This window comes from Oncorhynchus nerka, linkage group LG1, assembly GCF_034236695.1.
Source record: "Oncorhynchus nerka isolate Pitt River linkage group LG1, Oner_Uvic_2.0, whole genome shotgun sequence".
Lineage (NCBI taxonomy): Eukaryota > Metazoa > Chordata > Actinopteri > Salmoniformes > Salmonidae > Oncorhynchus > Oncorhynchus nerka.
In genome coordinates, this window is record NC_088396.1 from 49,657,516 (window position 1) to 49,679,212 (window position 21,697).

The following is a 21,697-nucleotide window of genomic DNA, read 5'->3' on the forward strand; positions in this document are numbered from 1 at the left end:
TGAGAGTAGTGGTAGTGAGAGCAGTGATAGTGAGGGTAGTGGTAGTGAGAGTAGTGGTAGTGAGAGTAGGATTAGTGGTAGTGAGAGTAGTGGTAGTGAGAGTAGTGGTAGTGAGAGTAGGATTACTGGTAGTGAGAGTAGTGGTAGTGAGAGTAGTGGTAGTGAGGTAGTGGTGGTGAGAGTAGTGGTAGGGAGAGCAGTGGTAGTGAGGAGGGTGGTAGTGAGAGTAGTGATAGTGAGAGTAGTGGTAGTGAGAGTAGTGATAGTGAGAGTAGGAGCTGTAGTAGTGAGAGCAGTGGTAGTGAGAGTAGTGATAGTGAGAGTAGGAGCTGTAGTAGTGAGAGTAGTGGTAGTGAGAGTAGTGATAGTGGGAGTAGTGGTAGTGAGAGTAGGAGTTGTAGTAGTGAGAGCAGTGGTAGTGAGAGTAGTGGTAGTGAGAGTAGGAGTTGTAGTAGTGAGAGCAGTGGTAGTGAGAGTAGTGGTAGTGAGAGTAGTGGTAGTGAGAGTAGGAGTTGTAGTAGTGAGAGCAGTGGTAGTGAGAGTAGTGGTAGTGAGGGTAGTGGTAGTGAGAGCAGTGATAGTGAGGGTAGTGGTAGTGAGAGCAGGTTGACAGCTTCAAGTTCCTTGGTGTCCACATCACAAACAAACTATCATGGTCCAAGCACACTAAGACAGTCATTAAGAGGGCACGACAAAGTCTATTCACCCTCAGGACACTGAAAAGATTTAGCATGGGTCCTCAGATCCTCAAAAAGTTCTACAGCTGCACCATCGAGAGCATCACTGCCTGGTATTTGTAACTGCTCGGCCTCTGACCGCAAGGCACTACAGAGTGTAGTGAGTAAGGTCCAGTACATCACTGGGGCCAAGCTTCCTGCCATCCAAGACCTCTATAACAGGCTGTGTTGGAGGAAGGCCCTATAAATTGTCAAAGACTCCAGCCACCCTAGTCACAGACTGTTCCCTCAGCTACCGCACGGCAAGCGGTACTGGACTGCCAAGTCTAGGTCCAAGAGACTGCTTAACATCTTCTACCCCCAAACCATAAGACTGCTGAACAGCTAATCAAATGGCTACCCAGACTATTTGCATTGTTCCCCTCCTCTTTTATGCTGCTGCTACTCTCTGTTTATTATCTATGTATAGTCACTTTAACTCTACCTACATGTACATATAACCTCAATTACCTCCACTAACCGGTTCCCCAGCACATTGACTCTGTACCGGTACCCCCTGTATATAGCCTCCACATTGACTATGTACTGGTACTCCCTGTATATAGCCTCCACATTAACTCTGTACCGGTATACCCTGTATATAGCCTCCACATTTACTCTGTACTGGTACACCCTGTATATAGCCTCCACATTGACTCTATACCGGTACCCCCTGTATATAGCCTCCACATTGACTCTGTACTGTAACACCCTGTATATAGCCTCCACATTGACTCTGTAACGTAATACCCTGTATATAGTCTCCACATTTACTCTGTAATGGTACACCCTGTATATAGCCTCCACATTGACTCTGTACCGGTACACCCTGTATATAGCCTCCACATTTCCTCTGTACTGTAACACCCTGTATATAGCCTCCACATTTACTCTGTACCGGTAAACCCTGTATATAGCCTCCACATTGACTCTGTACCGGTACACCCTGTATATAGCCTCCACATTTACTCTGTACCGGTACCCCCTGTATATAGCCTCCACATTGACTCTGTACCGGTACACCCTGTATATAGCCTCCACATTTACTCTGTACCGGTAAACCCTGTATATAGCCTCCACATTGACTCTGTACCGGTACACCCTGTATATAGCCTCCACATTTACTCTGTACCGGTACCCTCTGTATATAGCCTCCACATTGACTCTGTAACGTAATACCCTGTATATAGTCTCCACATTTACTCTGTAACGGTACCCCCTGTATATAGCCTCCACATTGACTCTGTAACGTAATACCCTGTATATAGCCTCCACATTGACTCTGTAAGGTAATACCCTGTATATAGTCTCCACATTTACTCTGTAACGGTACACCCTGTATATAGCCTCCACATGAACTCTGTACCGGTACCCCCTGTATATAGCCTCCACATTGACTCTGTACCGGTACCCCCTGTATATAGCCTCCACATGAACTCTGTACCGGTATACCCTGTATATAGCCTCCCATTTACTCTGTACCGGTACACCCTGTATATAGCCTCCACATTTACTCTGTACCGGTACACCCTGTATATAGCCTCCACATTGACTCTGTACCGGTACCCCCTGTATATAGCCTCCACATTGACTCTATACCGGTACCCCCTGTATATAGCCTCCACATTTACTCTGTACCGGTACCCCCTGTATATAGCCTCCACATTGACTCTATACCGGTACCCCCTGTATATAGCCTCCACATTGACTCTGTACCGGTATACCCTGTATATAGCCTCCACATTGACTCTGTACCGGTACACCCTGTATATAGCCTCCACATGAACTCTGTACTGGTACACCCTGTATATAGCCTCCACATTTACTCTGTACCAGTACACCCTGTATATAGCCTCCACATTTCCTCTGTACCGGTACACCCTGTATATAGCCTCCACATTAACTATGTACCGGTACCCCCTGTATATAGCCTCCACATTGACTCTGTACTGTAACACCCTGTATATAGCCTCCACATTGACTCTGTACCGGTATACCCTGTATATAGCCTCCACATTGACTCTGTACCGGTACACCCTGTATATAGCCTCCACATGAACTCTGCACCGGTACACCCTGTATATAGCCTCCACATTTACTCTGTACCAGTACACCCTGTATATAGCCTCCACATTTACTCTGTACCGGTACCCCCTGTATATAGCCTCCACATTTACTCTATACCGGTACCCCCTGTATATAGCCTCCACATTGACTCTGTACCGGTACCCCCTGTATATAGCCTCCACATTTACTCTATACCGGTACCCCCTGTATATAGCCTCCACATTGACTCTGTACCAGTCCACCCTGTATATAGTCTCCACATTTACTCTGTGTCTCGATATTGTTATTTTACTGCTCTAATTATTTGTTACTGATATTTTTTACTTATCTATTTTTCACTTAAAATGTATTTTTTCTTAAAACTGCATTGTTGGTAAACGGCTTGTAAGTACGCATTTCACCGTAAGGTCAACACCTGATCGGCGCTGTTGACAAATAACATTTGATTTGAATTGGAGAAAATATACCTTTTCTCTCATCTCTAACTATCAGTCAGGCTGAATGACAGGCCAGCTGGGCACAGCAACATCCAATCCTGTCATACATTACATCATGCTTTCATTAATTATTTGTTTATCCAACTGTTTGTTCATGTGTGTGTGTGTGTGTGTGTGTGTGTGTGTGTGTGTGTGTGTGTGTGTGTGTGTGTGTGTGTGTGTGTGTGTGTGCAGAGAGACTCCAGGGAGGGGAGTTTCTGTCAGTAACTCAGGGATAAATAGAGAGGCAGAGCTCAGAGTTTGTCAGAAGGTGGACCTGACAGGGTCACACACAGGACCAAGCAGGACCTCAGCATTTTGAATTGAATTACAAATGGAGAAACATGAAGATGTTCAATACTGTTTTCAAGACGGAAACTCTTCTTGCAGAAAGGCTTTGCTATCGACATCTATCTACATAACACTGTACATCTTCTTCTCATTGATTTCAGCAGTTACAGTATTTTTGAACCTACTGGTGATCATCTCCATCTCTCACTTCAAGCAGCTCCACACTACAACCAACCTGCTCATCTTCTCTCTGGCTGCGTCAGATCTCCTGGTTGGACTGATTGTGATACCAGTAGCGACTTTAACAATAATGGAACCATGCTGGGGTTTTGGGGAATATTTCTGCGTGTTTCAATTCTACATTACTTTTTTATGTACTACTTTATCTCTTGGCAATTTGGTCTTGATATCTATTGACCGCTATGTTGCTGTGTGTGATCCCTTATTGTACCACTCTAAAATAACAATAACAGGAACTATCTGTTGTATATCCATTACCTGGTGTTGTTGTATCATATATGATGCTGTTATTATACAAAACTTTGTAAATGTACAGACACCCAGTAGGTGTTTAACAGAATGTGTTATTGTTGAAGGAATAACATGGGTTAATATAATGTACATTGTATTTATAATGGTTGTCCCGTGCTCTATTATTATAACACTTTATTTGAACATCTTTGTGGTGGCCAGATCACAGGCCAGAAAGGTATTTTCAAAAGAGGCTGACAGTGAGTCTGGTGTTCAAACTGTACATGCAAATAAGTCTGAGAGAAAAGCAGCAAAAACTCTAGCTATTGTTGTTTTCACCTATCTCCTTTCTTGGATTCCATCTCTATTTATTTACTTTGTTTTTTCTGTTATAGGTGATCATTTAATATCATATTTCACTAGTTATCTGGCATTTGTTAATTCCTTAATTAACCCAATAATTTATGCTTTCTTTTATCCATGGTTCAAAGTGACAGCTAAACTTATTTTAACTTTGAAGATAAGACGTTTATAGTTCCTATAATATGATTTCCTAGTTCAGCAAACATCGGTTTGATATAGTTTTGTTCTACAGGTGTTGTAATTATTTCATGTAACAATACACCGACATGACTCATCTCACTGTTGTCATCATAGGTACATGTGGTGTTGATAAAGAATGATTGTCTGGATTGTAATGGAATGACTTGGAGAAGTTATAAGAATGCATAAGCTTGTTTTATAAAAGACATTGTAGTCATTGTGGATTGTGTTCTCCAAATACCTAAGGCTGTGGTTGTTCCATGGTAATGATAAATAGTATGTAAGTGTTCTAATAGTACATTCTGAGGACGTCATGACTCATTCTATATGTTATTTAACATCTCCCTCTAGTGGCTAAATTGTGGCATAACGTCTTCATCAAGTAAAGTAAAGTTCAAATGAACAAGGAATTTCCAGTTTGCTCACCATTTAATATTAAGGCCACATTTACTAAATGTTATTCAGCTAGGTATTCTGACATTTATAAATAACTACTACAGTATATACATGAATTATTCAACACAACAGAGGAGACCATTAGCAGACACTTCAACCTCAACATACTGGGTATTGTCACAGGCCGGCTCATAGCCTGTTGCAAAAATGAGGGGACACGAACAGGTATGAGCCAATCAAAAAGGTTCTTTATTGTAAACAAAACTATTAACTTTAAACAAAGAAAAGGGAATGAGGTGTGAAAGTATCATAATGTAGGGTGTATGTAAAGTGCAGGGATGCGTGAATCTGTGTGTGTGTGAATATGACTGAGTGAAAACTAAGTAAAACTACAAAGGAACAAACAAAACAGGATCATACCTGGAGGAGCAGAGAGAGAGAGAGAGAGAGTGATTAGTAAAGCAGTTTAAATACCCTGAGCCCAGGTGACTTGTCACGGTGCTGACTTCGCCTGCAGCAAAAGCCTCTATCCCGTCCTCTGGCTGGGCAGAGTACTTTAGGATTTTAGTCACTTCGGTGTAACAAGGGCCTAGCCGTGCGGCCCTACCAACCCTTCTATTTATTCGTAATGGCCCTTTGCGTAAGTTGGGTTTGTTCCTTCGTTCACGTTGTCAATCCCTTTATCTCCAGTTCTAGTATGGGGCCTTGGATAAATGTACTCTTCTTAGTATGCTAAGTTTATAGTTTCTTCCTATACACCCTTACCTTGAGTCTTTTTCTCTTATATATCAATACCTAATAACTAATCTTCTGTTAGTTATTATGCTCGTCAGCTAGTAGTCACTTGGAAACTAGTATTGGTATATGTTTTGACTCTCCTAAAAATATATTATTGTCCACACAATGAAATATTCTTTAGTGCAATCACTTTAACCTACAACCAGGGTCACTTTCTGTTCCGTGAGAGTGTCAAAGACGTTTGCTCTCCAGATCGTTAATCTGGCCTAGTTGTCAAAGTTTCAAGCTTTTACTCTGTTTTTTGTCTTATACACGTTATTACAATTCAATGGTTCTACAGTTTCTCAATACAACAATAATGCTCAATCAATCCTTAATGCGCTATACTATGCCAGAAAATATTGCAAATATAATCAGCTTAAACACTTTCTACAAACTCTTAATCAAAGCAAATAACCATATATTTACCTTCCCGAAACTGGTCATTATAAGAGTAATATCAGCAGCCTCTGCTGTCTACAATATTTTAATCTCTTATTTATTCCAAATTTCATAGGTTACACTTTTCACTGCCTGCTGCTTAGATATGGACTTTTTTTGTTGACCCTTGGCTACTACGAGGCTTATGGCTTCCTGGGCTTTTTCAATCTTGCCAAACTGCAATTGTCCCTCGCACACCAAAGATGGAACCGATGCTCCCAAGAGTTCTTCTAGGCCTCGCTCTGTTGAGGGGTGAAGTTCTCTCTTACACAACCTTGTCCTCTTACTCTTAGAAGTGGTGTGAGCTTCCAGTGCACAACACAATTCTTAAGATTACCAGTCAAAACTGTGCTCGTGCCTTGATGTCAAAAATAGTCAATACAAACAGAGTATAGTAAAAAGTAATTTACCTTACTGATCTCTCCTTTTATACTCTCTTAGAGACCCAGTTATGGGCGGGGGAGGGGGCGCTTGGGATTTCAATTCATTTTATCTCATTGTGCTTCTCTTGCAGTATACTCAGAATTATGTAGGACTCAGTCCAATGTTAAGTCCCTCAGTACTGATGCCCATAAGTCTTCTTCCGTTGGGGCGTCGGTTTGGTAGAGCTGTTCATACCACTCCTCCTCAGGTTTCACATAGGTTGGTTCTTGTTTTATTTCCAGTTCTTTCAGAGCCTGTTCGTTTGGCTCCCCCTGCTGGTCAATTTCCGTTGTGGCTTTTTCTTCCTGCACTCCCCAGTCAATAGTTAGTCCTAGAGCCCATAGATGTGGCTCTGGACCTGGGCCGGTTACTGGGGGAGGGGTCCGATCTCTTTTGGTTTTTGCCATAGACTCCAATCACTAACGACCCTCCTCTGCCTGCAGGAGGAACCGCCCCTGCACTGCAGAGGAGCCGTCGTGACAGTATGAACAATACCACTACTCTCACTACATCACTGCTGCCAGGTCAGGGGTCACACCAGAGCAGCTCTCTCAGATGCTGTTTACTCTGAATGAATATAAAGAGTGGGTTTCACAATAAATAATTTATAATGGATCAGTAAATTGTTTATTCATAATTTATGTCATTAATCTGATATTTAAATAAACTGGTAATTCACATAATTATAAACAACTTTTATAGTACATAATAATTAATAAGATCATTCCAAAGATGTGAAAATGTATTTTAACCATTTAATACTCAGTAAAGTAGTTTTTCCCTAATCTAAAGTGAAGACTATTCTCTCTAAATGTTTTGAGCAGTGACCAGTGTAATTTATCACATAAAGATGGACATGCTATTGGTAGATATTCCAGCAGTACCTGATGCTCCTTAAGATCTCAAATTGACCTGGAACAAATCAATGGTTAAACAATAAGCAAACAACACAGAGGACGATAAAGGAAATATATTGAACATTTTATTCCAAAACAGTCACACTTGTAGTAGAGTGCTGAAGGAAGTAATGTGTTTGTCTGAAAATGATAGCATTCCTGTTTCTTCTTCTTCTTTCTGATTGCAGATGTAGTGAGAGTTTTATGTCACTCAGTAGAAATAAAATAAAAACTTGTCAAAAGCTTTTGTTTAGCCGATGTTATTGCAGATGTAGTGAGAGTTTTATGCACCTAGTTCCGACAGTGAAGCAATATCTAACAATTTACCAGATACCTAATACACATAAATCTAAGTAAAGAAATGGAATTAAGAATATTTTAATATATGGATGAGCAATGTCAGAGTGACACAGACTAAGAGCAGTTCAGACTGCTTACAGGGGAAGGGAACCAGTATCTAAATACATAAATTAACTGAACATTACATTTAAAGGGTTACTACCTTTAATACACTACCAAATCAAATCAAAATCATATTTTATTGGTCACATACAAATATTCAGCAGATGTTGCGGCTGAAGCAAATTACTTGTGTTCCAAGCTCCAACAGTGCAGTAGAATCTAACAATTCACAATACACACACACACACACACACACACACACACACACACACACACACACACAAAAAAAGTAAAAGAATGGAATTAAAAAAGATAAATATTTTGTTAAGCAATCTCTGAGTGGTATTGATATACAATACAATACATATATATACACACATATTAGATGAGTAAAGCAGTATGTAAACATTAAATTGACTAGTGTTCCATTATTAAATTGACCAGCGATTCCATGTCTATGTACAAAGGGCAGCATACTCTAAGGTGTAGGGTTGAATAACTGGGTGGTAGTCTGCTTGTGCTGGCTATTTAACAGTCTGAGGGCCTTGAGTGCCAGCTTTGATGCACCTGTACTGACCTCGCCTTCTGAATGACAGCGGGGTGAACAGGGCGTGGATCGGGTGGTTGATGTCCTTGATGATCGTTGGGCAGACCACACCACTCTCTGGAGAGTCATAAGAATTCAGATCCTTTACTCAGTACCTTGTTGAAGCACATTTGCCAGTGATTCCAGGGTATGACGCTTCAAGCTTGGCACACCTATATTTGGGGAGTTTGGCCCATTCTTCTCTGCAGATCCTCTCAAGCTCTGTCAGGTTGGGTGGGGAGCGTCGCTGTACAGCTATTTTCAGGTCTCTCCAGAGATCTTCGATCGGGTTTAAGTCCGGGCCACAAAAACATTGAGACTTGTCCCGAAGCCAATCCTGCGTTGTCTTGGCTGTGTGTTAGGGTCGTTGTTCTGTTGGAAGATGAACTTTCGACCCAGTCTGAGAACCTGCTCAGAGCTATCAGTACTTCAAGGATCTCTCTGTACTTTGTTCCGTTCATCTTTCCCTCAATCCGGACTAGCCTCTCATTCCCTGCTGCTGATAAACATCCCCACAGCATGATGCACCACCACCATGCTTCACCGTAGGGATGGTGCCAGGTTACCTCCAGACGTGACACTTGGCATTCAGGCCAAAGAGTCTTGTTTTTCCATGGTCTGAGAGTCCTTCAGGCAAACCCCAAGGCTGTCATGTGCCTTCTACTGTGGCGTGGCTTCCAACTGGCGACTCTACAATAAAATCTTTATTGTTGGAGCGCTGCAGAGATTTATCCTTCTGGAAGATTCTCCCATCTCCAAAGAGGAACTCTCTCGTGTTCTTGGTCACCTCCATGACCAAGGCCCTTCTCCCCAATTGCTCAGTTTGGCCGGGCTGCCAGCTCTAGGAAGAGTCTTTGTGGTTCCAAACTTCTTCCATTTAAGATTGATGGAGTCCACTGTGTTCTTGAATTTTTTGGGACCCTTCCCCAGATCGGTGCTTCTGCACAATTCTGTCTCGGAGCTCTACAGACAATTCCTTTGACCTCATGGCTTGGTTACTACTCTGACATGCACTGTCAGTTGTTGGACCTTATAGAGGTGTGTGCCTTTCTCAACAAAAAACAACATTTTAACTCAGAAAGTCAGTTAAAAATAAATGATTTACAAATGAAGGCCTACATCGGCCAAACCCGGATGACGCTTTGCCAGTTGTGTGCCGTCCTAAGGGACTTTCAATCACGGCCGGTTGTGATACAGCTGGATTTGAACCAGATGCAGTGCCTTAGACCGCTCTGCCATTCAGGAGCCAAAATCAATCAAATTGTATTAATATCTCAAGGATGATCAATGGAAACAGGATGTGCTTTAGCTCAATTTCGAGTCGCATAGCAAAGGGTCTGAATACTTATGTAAATGAGGTATCTGTTTTTATTATTTTTTAATTTCTAAAAACCTGTTTGTCGGGTATTGTGTGTAGATTGATGAGGGGTAAAAAATAACTTAAGCAGTTTTAGAATGTCTGACGTAACAAAAAGTGGGAAAAGTGAAGGGGTATGAATACTTACAATGTCGCCTCATATTAAACATTTAACCTCATATCCAAAGTAAAGAATAAAGAGCAACATTTCTTTAAACATTTTCCTGCAGAGTGAAACAGAGGACAGGTATTGCTTTCAGTATGTACAGTAGCCAGAGGAAGGCATCATCAATCACAATCTGTGACAGAGGAATAACTTTACTTATTCCATTCTGAACAAAAATATAAACGTACGATTTTACTGAATACAGTCATATGGAAATCAGTCAATTGAAATGAATTCATTAGGCCTATGATTTGAATTCAGGCTGTATCAAAAACTGGGAGTCCCATAGGGCGGCGCACAATTGGCCCAGCGTCGTCCGGGTTTGGCCGGTGTAGGCCGTCATTGTAAATAAGAATTTGTTCTTAACTGACTTGCCTAGTTAAATAAAATGTTTGTTTAAAGGCTGTTGAATGTTGTCCCACTCCTCTTCAATGGCTGTGCAAAGTTGTTGGATATTGGCGGGAACCGGAACATGCTCCCATACACGTCAACCAAGAGCATCCCAAACATGCTCAATATGTGACATGTCTTGGGAGTACGCAAGCTATTGAAGAACTAGGACATTTTCAGCTTCCAGGAATTGAAGACGGACATGCGTGAATTATCATGCTGAAACATGAGGTGATGGTGGCGGATGAATGGCACTACAATGGGCCTCAGGATCTCGTCACGGTATCTCTGCATTCAAATTGCCATCGATAAAATGGAATTGTGTTCGTTGTCCGTAGCTTATGCCTGCTCATACCATAACACCACAGCCACCATGGGGCACTTAACAAAATGTGGAAAAAGTCAAGAGTTCTGAAAACTTTCCAAATGCACTGTATATCATAAGATCGTGTCGTAATTACAATTATTTTGAAGACCAATACATCCTTAACTATTATAACACTTTCAGTATTGGTTACAGAAATGTTTTACTTGCTATGACTGATATACATAATTTTTTTATCAACCTTGGTTAAATGCACTGACTGTATGTTACTAAGGACAAGAGCGCCCGCTAAATGACCAAAATGTACAAATGAAAACTTGCCAAGAACACTGGGTAATATGTAACTACATGGGCAATTCCAGTAATATTGTCAAGCATAGGTGTAATAGGTGGCAGGGAAGTCAGGCGCAGGAGAGTCAAATGGAGTGTAAAATGGAGTCTTTTAATAAAGTCCACGGAGTATGCTCCATAACACTAAATGTACATAAACACACAAACATGGGCACGAGGACCCGACGCGCACCTATACAACAAATCACACTACACTGACAATAAAACAATCTCTGACAAAGACATGAGGGGAAACAGAGTGTTAAATACACAACTGGTAATGAATGGGATTGAAAACAGGTGTGTGGGAAGACAAGACAAAACCAATGGAAAATGAAAAAAGGATCAATGATGGCTAGAAGACCCGTGACGTCGAACGCCGAGCACCGCCCGAACAAGGAGAGGCAACGACTTCGACAGAAGTCGTGACAGTACCCCCCCCCCCTGACGCGCGGCTCCAGCTGCGCGTCGACACCGGCCTCGGGGACGACCCGGAGGGCGAGGTGCAGGGCGATCCGGATGGAGACGGTGGAATTCTGATAACATGGAAGGATCTAACACGTCCTCCACCGGAACCCAGCATCTCTCCTCCGGCCCGTACCCCTCCCAGTCCACGAGGAACTGAAGGCCCCTCGCCCGACGTCTCGAATCCAAAATGGATCGAACAGAGTACGCCGGAACCCCCTCGATGTCTAGAGGCGGAGGAACATAACGCACTTCAGCCTCCTGGAGCGGGCCAGCCACCATCGGCCTGAGGAGAGACACATGGAACGAGGGATTAATACGGTAATGAGTTGGTAGTTGTAACCTATAACATACCTCGTTCACTCTCCTCAGGACTTTAAACGGCCCCACAAACCGCGGACCCAGCTTCCGGCAGAGCAGGCGAAGGGGCAGGTTTCGGGTCGAGAGCCAGACCCTGTCACCTGGTGCGAACACTGGGGCCTCACTGCGGCGACGGTCTGCGCCAATTTTCTGGCGCCTTATGGCACGCTGAAGGTGGACGTGGGCTGCCTCCCAGGTTTCCTCAGCGTGCCGAAACCAATTGTCCACCGCAGGGGCCTCGGTCTGGCTCTGATGCCAAGGAGCCAGAACCGGCTGATACTCCCTTTCAATGTGTATTAGGGTAAGGTTAGTGGAGGAGTGACGTAGCGAGTTCTGAGCAATCTCTGCACAGGGCACGAACTTCGCCCACTCCCCCGGCCGATCCTGGCAATAAGACCGCAGAAACCTACCCACATCCTGGTTAACTCTCTCCACCTGCCCATTACTCTCGGGGTGAAAACCTGAGGTAAGACTAACCGAGATCCCCAGACGCTCCATAAACGCCTTCCAGACCTTTGATGTGAACTGGGGACCCCGATCAGACACTATATCCTCAGGCACCCCATAGTGCCGGAAAACGTGTGTAAACAGGGCCTCTGCAGTTTGTAAGGCCGTAGGGAGACCGGGCAAAGGGAGGAGACGACAGGACTTTGAAAACCGATCCACAACGACCAGGATCGTGGTGTAACCCTGTGAAGGTGGAAGATCAGTCAAAAAATCCACGACAGGTGCGACCATGGCCGTTGAGGAACGGGTAGAGGTTGTAGCTTACCTCTGGGCAGGTGTCTAGGAGCCTTGCACTGGGCGCACACCGAACAGGAAGAAACATAAATCCTTACATCCTTAGCTAAAGTGGGCCACCAGTACCTTCCTTCAAGACAGCGCATCGTCCGACCTATCCCAGGATGACCAGAGGAGGGTGACGTGTGAGCCCAATATATCAATCGGTCGCGGACAGCAGACGGAACGTACAGACGACCAGCTGGACACTCAGGGGGAGTGGGCTCTGCACGTGACGCCCGCTCAATGTCCGCGTCCAGCTCCCACACTACTGGCGCCACCAGACACGAAGCTGGGAGTATGGGAGTGGGATCCATGGACCGCTCCTCTGTGTCATACAGCCGAGACAATGCGTCTGCCTTAACGTTCTGGGAGCCTGGTCTGCCGGATGTACTCCAGATTGCGGTGGTCAGTCCAAATGAGAAAAGGGTGTTTAGCCCCCTCAAGCCAATGCCTCCACACCTTCAAAGCTTCTACGACAGCTAACAGCTCTCGGTTCCCTACATCATAGTTTCGCTCCGCTGGGCTGAGCTTCTTCGAAAAGAAAGCACAGGGGCGAAGTTTCAGTGGCGCACCCGAACGCTGAGAGAGCACTGCTCCTATCCCAGCTTCGGATGCGTCCACCTCCACTATGAATGGCAAAGAGGGATCCGGATGAGCCAACACAGGCACCGAGGTAAACAGAGTCTTCAGGTGCTCAAAAGCCCTGTTCGCCTCAGCCGACCACTGCAAGCGCACCGGGCCCCCCTTTAGCAGTGAGGTAATGGGGAAAACCCCAAAAAACGCTGCAACTCCTTTACCGTGGTTGGAGTCGGCCAATTACTCATCTCCACTCCTGAAGTGGAAATCCGATGCCCTAGGAAGGAGATGGATTGTTGGAAAAACAAGCATTTCTCAGCCTTGACATATAGATCATGCTCCAACAGGCGACCAAGCACCCTGCGCACCAGGGACACATGCTCGGCGCGTGTAGCAGAGTATATCAGAATATCATCGATATACACCACTACACCCTGCAGGTCCCTGAAGATCTCATCTACAAATGATTGGAAAACTGATGGAGCATTCATCAACCCATATGGCATGACCAGGTACTCATAATGACCTGAGGTAGTGCTAAATGCCGTCTTCCACTCATCACCCTTCTTAATACGCACCAGATTGTACGCACTCCTGAGATCCAATTTTGTGAAAAAACGTGCCCGTGCATTAACTCAATAACCGTATTGATCAGAGGCAGCGGGTAGCTATATTTCACTGTGATTTTATTAAGACCTCGATAATCAATGCACGGGCGTAAACCGCCATCCTTTTTCTTCACAAAAAAGAAATTCGAGGAGACGGGTGAAATGGATGGCTGAATGAACCCCTGATGCAGGGATTCAGAGACATATGTCTCCATAGCCTCCGTCTCCGCTTGCGATAGGGGATACACGTGACTCTTGGGATATGCAGCGTCTACCAGGAGATCTATCGCACAATCCCCCCGTCGATGGAGTGGTAATTGAGTCGCCTTCTTTTTACAGAAGGCGAGAGCCAAATCGGCATATTCGGGGGGAATGCGCACGGTGGAGACCTGGTCTGGACTTTCCACCGTAGTAGCACCAACGGAAACCCCTAAACACCTACCTGAGCATTCTCGCGACCACCCCGTGAGAGCCCTCTGGCCAAGAAACAGTGGGGTTATGACAAACTAACCAGGGTAGGCCTAGCACCACAGAATACGCAGGAGAATCAATAAGGAAAAGACTAATCCTCTCCTTGTGACCCTCCTGCGTTATCATACACAAAGGTGCGGTAACCTCCCTGATAAACCCTGACCCTAATGGCCGACTATCTAAGGCATGAATAGGGATAGGCACAGGAACAATAGGGATCCCTAAACTATGAGCTAGACTTTTATTAATGAAATTCCCAGCCGCACCTGAATCAACTAGTGCCTTATACTGGGAATGCAGTGAAAAATCAGGAAAAAAGACTGCTGCACTAATGTTTGTCTGAGGGCTCTGGATGAGAATGGTGCCTACTCACCTGGGGTGACGCCAGAATGCCCTGCCTGCCCTCTCTATTCCCAGAGGAACCAACCCGGCACCGACCAGCAGTGTGCCCTCTGCGACCATGAATGGTGCTCAAGCGGGAACCCCCTCCGGTCTCCCTGCGTACCATCCCTCCCAATTCCATATCTTCGGGAGAGAGGGTGCGCGAGGATGGGACAACCAGACCCCGATCTAGACGTCCACGAGCAGCCAGCATGTTGTCCAGCTTAATGGACATGTCCACCAGCTGGTCGAAGGTGAGGGTGGTGTCTCTACAGGCCAGCTCCCGACGGACATCCTCGCGTAGACTACATCGGTAATGGTCGATCAGGGCCCTGTCGCGCCATCCAGCACCGACAGCCAAGGTCCTAAACTCCAAAGCAAAATCCTGTGCACTCCTCGTCTCCTGCCTCAGATGATAGAGAAGCTCACCCGCTGCTTTGCCTTCAGGTGGGTGATCGAATACTATCCGGAATTGGCGGGTGAACTCCTCAAAATGGTCCAACGCCGCATCCTCCCTTCTACACACAGCGCTGGCCCATTCCAGGGCTCTCCCGGTGAGGCATGAGACGAGGGCGTAACTCTTCTCACGGTCAGATGGTACTGGGGAGGCCGTGGCTAGATATAAGTTTAACTTGAGGAGGAAACCCTGGCAGCCGGCAGTATCTCCATTGTATCCCGTAGGTAGGGATAAATGGATCCTCGATTCCGGAGTGGAAAAAACGTTCACGGGAGATTCCGGTTGTGGTGGTGGTGGCGCTGGAGAAACTCCCTGTCTCTCCCAGCGATCCATTTTCATGACAATGTGATCCATGACGGAGCTGATAACGTCAAGCTCCCTCGCTTGTTCCTGAACGCGTTCCTCCAGCTCCATGGGCATAGTGTCCTCTCCTGCTGACTTCATATGTAGGGTCAGAGATTCTGTCAAGCATAGGTGTAATAGGTGGCAGGGAAGTCAGGCGCAGGAGAGTCAAATGGAGTGTAAAATGGAGTCTTTTAATAAAATCCACGGAGTATGCTCCATAACACTAAATGTACATAAACACGAGGACCCGACGCGCACCTATACAACAACTCACACTACACTGACAATAAAACAATCTCTGACAAAGACATGAGGGGAAACAGAGGGTTAAATACACAACTGGTAATGAATGGGATTGAAAACAGGTGTGTGGGAAGACAAGACAAAACCAATGGAAAATGAAAAAAGGATCAATGATGGCTAGAAGACCGGTGACGTCGAACGCCGAGCACCGCCTGAACAAGGAGAGGCAACGACTTCGATAGAAGTCGTGACAAATATACTGTAAAGTAGATTACGGTAACATTTTTAGTACCATAAAATTCATTGCCATAAAATTGATTACAGTCACTGTACCGTGAAAAAAAAAAAGTTTGATTTGACATTCTGAATTTAAACCTAATTTTATTAGTCACATGAGCCGAATACAACAGGTGCAGACCTTACAGTGAAATGCTTAATTACGAGCCTCTAATCAACAATTCAGTTTTAAAAAATACAGATAAGAATAACAAATAAAAGTAACAAGTTTTTAAAGAGCAGCAGTAAAATAACAATAGTGAGACAATATACGGGGGGGTACAGGTTATTTGAGGTAATATGTACATGTAGCGGCGTAAAGGGGGAATGCAAATAGTCTGGGTAGCGATTTGATTAGATGTCATGAGTTTTATGGCTGTTTAGAAGCCTCTTGGACCAAGACTTGGCACTCTGTTACCGCTTGCCGTGCGGTATTAGAGGGAACAGTCTATGACTAGGGTGGCTGGAGTTTTTAGGGTCTTCCTCTGACACCTCTTAGTGGATGGCAGGAACCTTGGCACCAGTGATGTACTGGGCCTTTCGCATTACTTCTGTAGTGCCTTGCGGTCGGAGTGCGAGCAGTTACAATACCAGGCAGTGATGCAACCGGTCAGGATGCCCTCGATGGTGCAGCTGTAGAACCTTTTGAGGAACTCCGGACCCATGCTAAATCTTTTCAGTCTCCTGAGTGTGAATAGGTTTTGCCGTGCTCTCTTCACAATGGTCTTTGTGTGCTTGGACCATGTTAGTTTGTTGGTGATGTGGACACCAAGGAACTTGAAGCTCTCAACCTGCTCCACTGCTGCCCGTCGATGAAAATGGGGGACGTGCTCAGTCCTCTTTTTCCTGTAGTCCACAATCATCTCCTTTGTCTTGATCACTTTGAGGGAGAAGTTGTTGTCCTAGAAGCAGCTGGCCAGGTCTCTGCCCTCCTCCCTATAGGCTGTCTCATCGTTGTTCAGGCCTACTTAATGATGGTGTTGGAGTCGTGCCTGGCCGTGCAGTCATGGGTGAACGGGTAGTAGAGGAGGGGAATGAGCACGCACCCCTGAGGGGCCCCTGTGTTGAGGATCAGCATGGTGGATGTGTTGTTACCTACCCTTACAACCTGGGGGCAGCGCATCAGGAAGTCCAGGATCCAGTTGCAGAGAGAGGTGTTTAGACCCAGGGTCCTTAGCTTAGTGGTGAGCTTTGAGGGCACTACCGTGTTGAACATTGAGCTGTGGTCAATGAATAGCATTCTAACATAGGTGTTCCTTTTGTCCAGGTGGGAAAGGGCAGTGTGGAGTGCAATAGATCTCGACAAACCTATTGCTGAATGGACCTCACTTTGTGCACAGGAGCATTTTCATGCTGTTACAGGAAATGGCTTTCCCCAAACTGTTGTCACAAAGTCTAGAATGTCATTGTATGCTGTAGTGTTAAGATTTCCCTTCACTGGATCTAAGGGGTCGTGCTCAAACCATGAAAAACATCCCCAGATCATTTTCCTTCCTCCACCAAACTATACAGTTGCCACTACGCATTGGGGCAGGAAGCGTTCTCATGGTATCCGCCAGGTTTCCTCCAAACGTGAAGCTTGGCATTCAGAGCAAGAATTCAATCTTGGTATCATCAGACCAGAGAATCTTGTTTCTCATGGTCTAAGAGTACTTAAGGTGCCTTTTGGCCATCTCCAAAGCTGTCGTGCCAAATCCAGATTTGTCACTCCAGAGAATTCATTTTTCACTGCTCCAAAGTCCAATGGTGGCGTGGTTTACACCACACGAGCCAAAACTAGGCATTGTGCATGGTGATTTTAGGACTGTGTGCTGCTGCACGGCAATGGAAACCCTTTCATGAAGCTCCTGACGAACAGTTATTTTGCTGACATTGTCTCCAGAGGCAGTCTGGAACTCGGCAATGAGTGTTGCAGCCGAGGACAGAGGATTCCTGCCATCCCAGTTCTGTGAGCTTGTGTGTCCTACCACTACGTGGCTGTGACATTGTTGCTCCTAGATGTTTCCATTGAACAATAACAGCACTTACAGTTGAACGGGGTAGCTCTAGCAGGGCAGAAATTTGACGAAATGACTTGTTGGAAAGGTGGCATCCTATGACGGTGCCACGTTGAAAGTCACTTCGCTCTTCAGTTAGCCCATTCTACTGCCAATGTTTGTCTATGGAGATTGCATGGCTGTGTAATCGAGTTCATACAACTATCAGCAACGGGTGTGGCTGAAATAGCCAGATCCACTAATTTGAAGGGGTGTCCCTATACTTTTGTATGTCTTTGACCAACATATATATATATATATATATATATATATATATATATATATTTGTATTCCCAATCATGTGAAATCCATAGGACTAATGAATTAGTTTCAATTGACTGATTTCCATGTGACTGTAACTATGTATGTCACGCCCTGACCAGAGAGAGCTGTTTATTCTCTGTTGGCTGGGGCGTGATAGTGACTAGGGTGGGTGATCTAGGTGATTAATGGTTTATGTTGGCCTGGTATGGTTCCCAATCAGAGACAGCTGTTTATCGTTGTCTCTGATTGGGGATCATATTTAGGCAGCCATTTCCTCATTTGTGATTTGTGGGATCTTGTCTATGGATAGTTGCATGTTAGAACTATTATTAGTTTTGTTTGTGTTTTATTGTTTTGTTTGGTGAGAACTCTACTCACGCTGCGCCTTGGTCCAATCATTATGACGATCGTGACACTCTAAGCTTACATTTTATATTTTTGTTCATTATAGAATAAGTCAAATTATCCCTCTGTCACAGATTGTGAATTATACTACATTCCTCTGGCCTCTGGACATGAAAGTAATCCCTGTCCTCTGTTTCTTTCTGCAGGAAAATGTCTAAAAAATGTAGCTCTTTACTCCAGCACTTTGGATATGAGTTCAAATGTTTTATATGAGGCGACATTTTAGAAATGTCACCTTTCATTTGAGGGTATTTTCATACATACATTGCATTTGGAAAGTATTCATACCCCTTGACTTTTTCCACATTTTGTTACGTTACAGCCTTATTCGAAAATGTATTAAATTATTTTAATTTCTCATCAATCTACACACAATAAACCATAAACTGTTAATTTTTGCAAATTTGCAAAGGTATTAAAAATAAAAACAGAAATAATTACATAAGTATTCAGACCCTTTGGTATGAGACACGCAATTGAGCTAAGGTGCATCCTGTTTCCATTGATGATCCTTGATGTTTCTACAACTTGATTGGAGTCCACATGTGGTATATTCAATTGATTGGACATGAGTTGAAAGTTGACAGTGTATGTCAGAGCAGAAACCAAGCCATGAAGTCGAAGGAATTGTCCGTAGTGCGCCGAGACAGGATTGTGTCGAGGCACAGATCTGGGGAACACCACAAAGACTCTTCCTATAGCTGGTCGCCCGGCCAAACTGAGCAATAGGGGGAGAAGGGCCTTGATCAGGGAGGTGACTAAGAACTTGATGGTCACTCTGAGAGAGCTCCAGTTCCTCTGTGGAGATGGGAGAACCTTCCCGAAGGACAACCATCTCTGCAGCACTCCAACAATCAGGTATTTATTGTAGAGTGGCCAGACGGAAGCAACACCTCAATAAAAAGCACATGACAGACTTGGAGTTTGCCAAAAGGCACCTTAAGTACTCTTACACCACAAGAAACAAGATTCTCTGGTCTGATGATACCAAGATTGAACTCTTTGCTCTGAACGCCAAGTGTCATGTTTTGAGGAAACCTGGCACCGTCCCTGTGGTGAAGCATGGTGGTGGAGGAATCATGCTGTGGGGATGTTTTTCAGTGGCAAGGACTGGGAGACTAGTCAGGACAGAGGGAAAGATGAATGGAGAAAATTAAAGAGAAATCTTTGATTAAACCTGCTCCAGATCGCTCAGGACCTCAGACTGGGGCGATAGTTCATCTAACATCAGGACAATGACCCGAAGCACATAGCCAAGACAACTCAAGAGTGGCTTCGGGACAGGTCCCTGAATGTTCTTAACTTGCTCTGCCAGAGCTCGGGCTTAAAGCCGATAGAACATCTATGGGGAATCCTGAAAGAAGCTATGCAGCGGTGCTGCCCATTCAACCTGAATGAGCTTGGGAGGATCTTCAGAGCAAAATGGGATAAACACCCCTAATACAGGTGTGCCAAGCATGTAGCGTCATACCCTGTAATCGCTGCCAAAGGTGCTTCAACAAGGTACTGAGTAAAGGGTCTGAATACTTGTGTTGGGGGGCTAGGGTCAGTCTGTTATATATGGAGTATTTATCCTGTCTTATCTAGTGTCCTGTGTGAATTTAAGTATGCTCTCTCTAATTCTCTCTTTCTCTCTTTATTTCTTTCTCTCTCTCAGAGGACCTGAGCCATATAACCATGCCTCAGGACTACCTTGCACGTTGACTCCTTGCTGTCCCCAGTCCACCTGCCGTGCTGCTGCTCCAGTTTCAACTGTTCTGCCTGCGGCTATGGAACCCTGACCTGTTGACTGGACGTGCTACCTGTCCCAGACCTGCTGTTTTCAACTCTCTAGAAACAGCAGGAGCAGTAGAGATACTCTCGATGATCGGCTATGAAAAGCCAACTGATATTTACTCCTGAGGTGCTAACTTGTTGGACCCTCGACAACGACAGTGATTATTATTATTTGACCATGCTGGTCATTTATGAACATTTGAACATCTTGGCCATGTACTGTTATAATCTTCACCCGGCACAGCCAGAAGAGGACTGGCCACCCCTCATAGCCTGGTTCCTCTCTAGGTTTCTTCCTATGTTTTGGCATTTCTAGGGAGTTTTTCCTAGCCACCGTGCTTCTACACCTGCATTGCTTGCTGTTTATGGTTTTATGCTGGGTTTCTGTACAGCACTTTGTGGCATCAGCTGATGTAAGAAGGGCTTTACAAATAAATACATTTGATTTGAACAAACAAGACGAACTGGCACAGACAGACAGGAAACACAGGTATAAATACACAGAGGATAATGAGGAAGAAGGGAGACACCTGGAGGGGGGTGGACACAATCACAAAGACAGGTGAAACAGATCAGGGTGTGACACAAACAGGCAAAAGGTCAGTATAGAGACAAAGTGGAGTCGCAATTCAGCGGCTCAGACAAGTAATGTATTAATAATTCAGTTCAGATCAACATTTTGATGGTCTACGGCATGCCACTATTTTGATTTGCTATTAGCATGTACACCATAAACTTATACTATCTCATCAACTTCCCTACTGTCAACTTTCCTACACACTGACCAGCTGACATATGGTGGGCCATCATGTGTCCTGAGCTTGTGGCTTATGGTCCAAAATGAGCTCTGACATCGCCCAAAACATTTAGTGTTACACAGTTTCCAATGTAAAATAGCCTTTGAGTGACCAAAACATCACCCATGCTATATTTTCCACATTAAAATGCTCAGTTGAGTAAATGTACCTTTTCTATCATCTCTGACTATCAGTAAGGCTGAAGGACAGGCTTGGTGGGCACAGCAACATCCAATCCTGTCATACATTACATCATGTTTTCACAAATTATTTGTTTATCTAACCGTTTGTTAGTGTGTGTATGTGTATGTGCACAGAGAGGCTCCTGGGAGGGGAGTGTCAGTAGCTCAGGGATAAATAGAGAGGCAGAGCTCAGAGTTAGTCAAAAGGCGGACCTGAGA

The 21,697-nt window shown here is 44.6% G+C and overlaps 1 protein-coding gene and 1 pseudogene across 1 annotated transcript; one reads left to right on the plus strand and one right to left on the minus strand.

Moving 5' to 3' along the window:
- Positions 1–3,460: 3,460 nt before the first annotated feature.
- LOC135573378 (trace amine-associated receptor 6-like) lies at positions 3,461–4,890 on the plus strand. The gene has a single exon (XM_065022518.1). The coding sequence runs from the start codon at positions 3,594–3,596 to the stop codon at positions 4,554–4,556; it is 963 nt and encodes a 320-aa protein (XP_064878590.1). The 5' UTR covers positions 3,461–3,593; the 3' UTR covers positions 4,557–4,890.
- An 8,516-nt stretch (positions 4,891–13,406) lies between these two features.
- LOC135571444 (uncharacterized) lies at positions 13,407–15,574 on the minus strand (annotated as a pseudogene).
- Positions 15,575–21,697: the final 6,123 nt, after the last annotated feature.